Below are 7,086 nucleotides of genomic sequence, written 5' to 3'. Positions count from 1 at the left end.
TTGTCCCATCAAGATATGAAAAAGGCTGCCCCAGATAATTCTGACTGCAGCAGGAAACTTCATATAAATGCCACAGAGACTCTTACTCACGCACCATACGAAGTTTTACCCTAAATAAGAAGTTTCACTTCAAAGTCACATAGTAATGCATGACTCTATAACTAGAATCACCACTTAAAATATCAAAAATTCTCATAATAAATGCTCTGAAAAACAGAATGCCACCACTTTTGGCATTTAATTAATCATCTTTAGTTAGTTTAACAGAATTGTTATGTGTCCCTGGTAACATGAAACAACTGTGTTAAAGTAACTACATATGATTAAGTAAATGCCAAAAATGGTTGCATTATTTTTTTCAGTGTGTAAAACCTTTAACAACTACAATAATTGCATAAGCAACTTAACTTGCATAAATGTAAAACTATAAGCCCTAAAACTATTTTGAACCCACATTACTTCATAATTTGGAAGCCCCCCAAAAACGTTTTCCGGGATATCAACAGTTGCCAGTACCTATAACCCATTAACATACGCTTCAACACTTGTTGTGGTCAGGTAATTGGTCCATAAATTAATTCTGGGGGTAGACTGCCAGGAGGCAATTTATAGCTTTCCCACACTTTTAACGGACACTGCTGAGTATGCCCAGTGTGAGTCATTCTTTATAGACTGTCAAGACATTCATTGCTGCGCCTTAGTCTGCATGGGAGCCCATGTGGGTAAATGCTGGTTTAAAGTAAATCCTCGAGGGGGTCCGAATTACTGTTTCCCCCTGGGGATCTCTTTCTCTTCAGGAAGGGATCGGACATGGAAGTGCAGATGGAGCACTCAGGTTTTCATCTGTCTCTGTTTGTGTGAAGAAGTGTTTATGAAGGGTTTATGTGTTTATGTCTGTGTTTAATAAATCGCAGAACATGCACAAACCGGTAAGGGTGTGTGCGGCAGATTTCCTGTCTGGCCTTATTTCCGGTACTCTTGATCCTTAATCTTTGTGTACATTTCTCTGTCTCAGTTTTGTCTGCTGCACAGTGTGTGTGTTATTTATGCACTCTCTAATTCCCACATTCATTGACTCATGAAGCAGAGACCTATCCCTGCTGGCTTTTACAGACAGCCCATCTGGGTTTCATATACACCAACAGAGGTAGCAGGGGTCAAGGGTGAATGTCAAATCTGCTGTGACTAGCTTTCATCCTGATGGAGAGACAGTTTGCATTGTCCTGGACTTCGGCACCAACCCAGTACTTGGTGCTTAACACAGATGTGTAATGTTCCATCTTCAAGTGTCTTGCCAATGTAGGAAGAGTAGTCCTAGAAAAAGGTACTTTGGTTTGCCCAAACCATTTTTGCAAATTCAGTTGCACAATAGATAATGCTCAGTTGAAGTATTTATGAATTAATGGTTACACAGCAAAAATAAGGGGGCAGGATGAGACTGAAGGATCAGCACAGTGTTGTCATTCTCACTCAGTAGCTAGAAGAACTGCAAAGTAAATGCCTCCTTCTGTCAACTTGGTTACTGGGGACTGAAAACATTTTACCAGTTGGCTGTATAAATTTAGTTTGACTGCAATGTATTATAAATGAAATATAATCCATATAACTGAAATAATATATGATTTGATATATGTCTTTATGAAAATTGGGTCTGCTTGTCTAATGTGCCTTGAGATGGTGTTTGCTCTGAATTGGCACTCTATCAAACTGCTGAGGAAGGTACTAATATTCTCTCATTACCTAAAGGAGTGTCCCAAGGCTCTATTTTGGAGCCACTCCTATTTACCATCTATGTAAACAATGTTGGCCAGGATCTTGTGGACAACAATTATCATTTCTGTGCTCATGATACTGTTATCTTCAGCTTTGCAAAAAACCTCTTAGTGCCAGTGTCTCTACATTAGAACATATTTTTAACATCGTCCAACAACTGAATTTGATTAAGTGCAATTAAGAGCAAGTTGATATTCTTCTTGAGAACTAAGAGCATTCTACAAATTTGTCCTCCAATTGTTAATTGATGACAATATTAGTTTTAAAGGGCATGTTGAAAATTTAGTTAGGAAACTGAGAATGAAAATTGGCTTTTATTGTAGAAACAGGCTTTTTTTTTATTTCAATGCAAAAAGGAAACATCTAGCTGCAACATTTACAAACCTTACCCCAGGCTCACACCGACTCCGGTCTTACCGTTGCGGTGCGGTGGGTGCGGCGCCGCAGTGATTCCAAGTCATTAAAAAGACGTAAACCTCTCTCACCGGCTGCTGAGCTGTCCGGCTGCGGTTACCGAGACACTCCGGCGCTGCAGAAAATTCCGCAAGAAAGCTATCCTTGCGGCGTGCCAGAGCCCTCCGCAACAAGCTCTCGCAAATATCCTTATTTGGGCCGTGTTATCGCGTGAAGTTACGTGAACTCAAGTGAACTTCTGTTAAATCTCCGGACCTGTTGCCGGAGCCGCAGAGCCGCACCGCACCGTAGTCAAAAGGGCGGTGTGAGAGGGGGTGTGCGGGAGTTGCGGTCTCCGTCGGCTCGGTAACCGCACCGGAGCCAGTGTGAGCAAGGGGTTATGGATTATGCTGAACTCATTTAAATGAATCCCCCAACCCAACTCAATGCTGGCCAGCATTGGAGAAATTTATACTAAATCATTGGTATATATTCATTTGTAAGGGCTTTATATGTCGACTCCCCTCATATCTGTATGAATATATACAATCCAAAGCAGCTGGACTGTAGTCTTTACAGTGACAGCAATGACTGCTATCTATACCAAATGTCCACACAGAAGCTAAGGTAGCTTTCAGGAAAGGGGGTATGACAGAGGGCAGAGAATTGCAGCAAAGGACCATAGGCCAGATTCAAACCCGGGAGGATTAAGGCTTTCGTACATGGGTCCCGCGCGCTAACCACTGCGCTACCTGCACGCCCTAAATAGACCACTTTAAACTCTTCCCCAGACATCACCTCGGCTGACTCCTGTCAATGTGGAGGAGAAGGGGCTCTGCTCCGAGCCTCTCCTGGATGGCCAAGCTCCTCTCCCTATGGCTAAGGGATTGCCCCGCCACCCTGTGGAGGAAGCTTATTTTATTCGATTATATCTGGGATCTCATTCTTCTGGCCATGATCCAGATTTCAACACCATATGTGAGAGTAGGAAGGTACTATATATTTTTTATTTGCTTGATTTTGAATTCACACGACTTTCAAAGACCAAGACAACTTTCTTCTGCTCCTGATTACATGATAAAAAGAGGAAAGTCAAAAGAAATAAACAACTAAGTAGCTCATGTTTGAAACAGTTAGGGGTAAAACACAAATTTGTCTTTTTGATTAAAAAAAAGGAGAAAAAGTGAGGTACTTGCCAGTGTGATACATAGACAAGTTTTAGAGGGAATGTTTTCTTTTAATACTTACAGCTTAAATTTTACCTGCAGATTTAATTAAAATAAGTATATCATGTTTCCTCAGATTTTTTGGTGGAAGATAATCATGGATTTTTCATGAAACTTGTGGAATTTCGCATGGATAAACAGTCAGAGGTGGAGGCCAGCTGTTGCCTAACCCCAGGAGTCACATGTATTCTCTGGGCTTCAGCCCAAAGAAATAAATGTCGGCCTGTCAATCGTTTTCCGCATGGAATGCCACAATAATGAATTCTTCTTCCTGCATCTGCAGCAGGTTCTGCTTGGGCTTTGTTCTCTCCACAAGCAATGCTTTCGTTTTCAAATCTAATGTAATCTGCAGCCCATAGGGGTGTACACTTTTCTCTGATCTTATGTAGAGGTATGATGGCAATCCTGCTTGGCTTGGGTCTCTGTAGGGAATCCCTCTGTTCTATCTCCCTTGGACGTTGGGCTAATGCAGGGGTAGCCTGCCAGGGGGACAATTGCTGAAAAGAGGAAATGAGAGACCCTCGAGCACACTGTGGAAGTCTATGAAGCAGAGGATAGAGATGAAAGGTTGATTTAGCTTTTTAAAAGCTCCCAGGCAGTAAAATAGAAAGAAAAGGGGCCAAAAATGAGGGGCTGGATTTCAGCAAGTCCAGGCCAAAATAGTGTGCTTCCTCTAGAGTGATTTCATGCATGTGGATGTTTGGGTGGAAAGGCAGTATAGGATGTGGAAATTTTTAGATTCTTGCTTGGAATACAGTAACAGACAGAGCACAGTCAGTGAGAGACTTCTAAACGCTTTGTGTTTGGGATTGTGACATATTGTGTCTGTGGATGCTTGATAAATACTGTTTGTTAGAGAGAGAGAGAGCTAAGAAACTCTGAAAAGCCTGGAGGGGGATTTTCCTCTGAAAGGGAGCGCTTCTCTCCTCCCCCTCCTTAGACTCCTTCCCTCCTTTCCTCCTCTCACCCCCGACACTCAGAGGAGCTGGGAAAGCGAAATAGAAGTGAAAGAGGAGCTGGTGGATCAACAGGCAGTTGAAAAAATGAGCGTCTCTCTGTTTGGCAAACTCAGAGCAGAATGGGGTTGACTCTTGTTTTTCAGTCAAGGCGACTTTCTGTCATCTGGATGTTCTTCAGGAAACCTCTACTGGTGATATACTAAACATGGCAGGTCTCCAAGCACAGAGCCAAGCGGAGCTGTGTGAAGAGGATTATCAACAAGATCCAAAAATGAAGAAACTTTCTGCCTGATAGAGGAAAAGAAATATAAATCCAACAATCATGGTAAAGTAGCATGTAACTTTGCCTGCTGTTTGTGCTTCCTGTCCATTGTTGTTTTCTTCTGAAGTCTGCAAATGCTCCACTGACCCATTAACTCAGAGCCTTTTGTTTTTGTTAGGCGAGTTCTGCAAACCATCTGTAGGAGACTTTTAGTAACCATAAGTTGTTAAGACACCAAAAAAATATATAATAATAAAAATATATATAAATAACTAAATTTTTTGCATTTTCTTTACAAACTTCACATTCTACTAAAGTGTAGAACCTTATCTTATTGTTGCTAGTAAATGGCCTGAACCTATAAAGAGCTTTTTCAAGTCAGGAGACTTGACTAAAGTGCTTTACGCTATATTCAGTCATTCACACCCAGTATTCTGTGGGTATTGAACCTAAAGTTTGCACACTGTTACTGTAATCAAACTTAGTGAAGCCTTTTTGTTTTCTGAGCACAGCTGGTGGGACAGCTCACAGCATCTTCTGTTTTTTAAGTGTTTGCCTGCTGGGAAAGATGGATTTAAACACATTGTTGTTGTTTTTTAGGAGTGTTTTAGATATTTCCATACTTTGAATTAGTTATTAACTGATGTAAAAACTTCAGGAAGTGAGGAATATATTTTTATTAACTAATTTGACTGCTTTGCATGTGTGTATGGCTGATTCAAGGTTCATCATGTGGCTTGTGAAAATGCTGAAATGTCTTTTTGTTTTTATGACTGGTTAGGACTAGTTTAATTCCCATCATAGCACAGCCAGTTTAACAATAACAGGTGATGCAGATAATGGCAAGATTATTCATTCCCCTGTAGTTATTGTAAAGTAAACGAAACAGCTTGGAAAAGATTATAATGTGTCTCACAGAAGTATTGATCCTTCCTGAAGATTTTTTTAACACATTTTACAGAGTTTAAACAGAAACTTTATTGTAATTTATAATGAATAACGATAACGAATAATGATTTTATTAAGTGTATATTACGGGAAAAAATAAAAGAAGCTAGATATCTGACAGGAACTTTAGGAGAGTTGCAGAGATCCGAAGGTGCGAGAACCTTTTGACAGAACAACTTTACTAAAATAGTTGCAAAACTAAGGCCATTGTTGAAAGAAAGCAACAATAAGTTCTCTTTGTTCTGTTATATTAGCTGTGTAGCATGGACAGCAGATAATCAGATAATAAGCATGATTTTTACGTGTGAGGAACAAACTTTACACGTTGACTTTAACAGCTACTATAAAATACGGTGGTGGCAGCATCATGCTGTGGGTACTTTTTTTCATTAGAGACAGGGAAGCTGGTCAATGTTGATGGAGTGAAATGCAGGGCAGTCTTGAAGGATATACTTTTGTAAAATGCTGCAAAAGACTAAGAGAGAAAACTGGATGAGATGTCCAACTTCCAGCAGGACAGTAGAAATCTGTGGAAAGAAAAAAAAGGCTATTCATAGACTTCTCCATCCAATCTAATAGATCTTATGCTGTTTTGGGGAAAAAAAGATGAGCAACATTTCAGTATCTGTGAATTCAGTACAAACTGCACAGAGATGTCTAACAAAACACTAAATAGGCTAAATAAATAGAGATATAGTTAGTACTGAATTTAGTTAAGAGAGCTGAGAACTAAGGGGTACCAAACTTCAAAATTTTATATGAAAAAAATGTTTAAAGCTTGGTGTCATTTTCCATCGACTTCCCATTTATGCACTACTTTGAGATGGTTTGAACATAAGTTTGCGCCAAAACATACTGCTGTTTGTTGTTTATGAAAGAAAATTTTATAAATTCAAGATAAAAACATGGTGAAAATCCCTCTATCTATCTATCATTTTTGTGACTTTCTTTAGTGAAAGCAACATTGGTGTATTTATCTCTGTTCCAATCAAGAGACTCACTAAAAGTTTTGACTGTAGTTCACCTTCCTTTGTATCCATAGCTGTGCACTTGTTTAACCAGCTTTTATTGCCATAGCTCTTTGTTTTACTTAAAACATGAATGATATTTTCCTTTATGGCCACCCTGTTTTACACTCATTTGAACCTGGAGTTTAAATCATCTGATCACTGCTCTGTGGATGAGGAGGAGTTTCTATGTTGGGTAAACACTAAGTGAAGGAACAAAACCCAGATCCCTCTCCCACTTGTGGTCTCTGTATTTGCATTTAGTCAGAGTTTGACATCCATAAACAAAAGTCATTCATTCACTAGCATTACTAAGGTCAAGAACTTTTGTTAACAGAGTAGCATGACTTTTCCTAGGATAGAGATAAATCCAGCTTGGATCAGATTTGCTTTTCCAAATTTAGACTTTATATAACTGTATAAACAACTGAGTGGTATCGGCTTTTTTTGTTTGTTTATGGCTAAATGCTTACATTGGCAGTTACAAGTTAGTAACTGCATGATATTTGTTAGTACCT

At 39.5% G+C, this 7,086-nt stretch overlaps 1 protein-coding gene across 2 annotated transcripts in view; it reads left to right on the top strand.

Moving 5' to 3' along the window:
• Positions 1-4,341: 4,341 nt before the first annotated feature.
• The window catches only part of LOC107101971, a 46,836-nt gene continuing 44,091 nt past the window's right edge, over positions 4,342-7,086 (top strand). For both annotated transcript variants that reach the window (XM_015401075.1, XM_015401074.1), the window contains exon 1: positions 4,342-4,676. In XM_015401075.1, the coding sequence (XP_015256561.1) occupies positions 4,674-4,676 (3 nt within the window). In that variant the 5' untranslated portion in view covers positions 4,342-4,673. The remainder of the gene's footprint in view (positions 4,677-7,086) is intronic.

Source organism: Cyprinodon variegatus, unplaced genomic scaffold (assembly GCF_000732505.1).
Source record: "Cyprinodon variegatus isolate N-32 unplaced genomic scaffold, C_variegatus-1.0 Scaffold1180, whole genome shotgun sequence".
In the NCBI taxonomy this organism is placed as follows: domain Eukaryota; kingdom Metazoa; phylum Chordata; class Actinopteri; order Cyprinodontiformes; family Cyprinodontidae; genus Cyprinodon; species Cyprinodon variegatus.
This window is presented reverse-complemented; position numbering and strand designations above follow the sequence as displayed.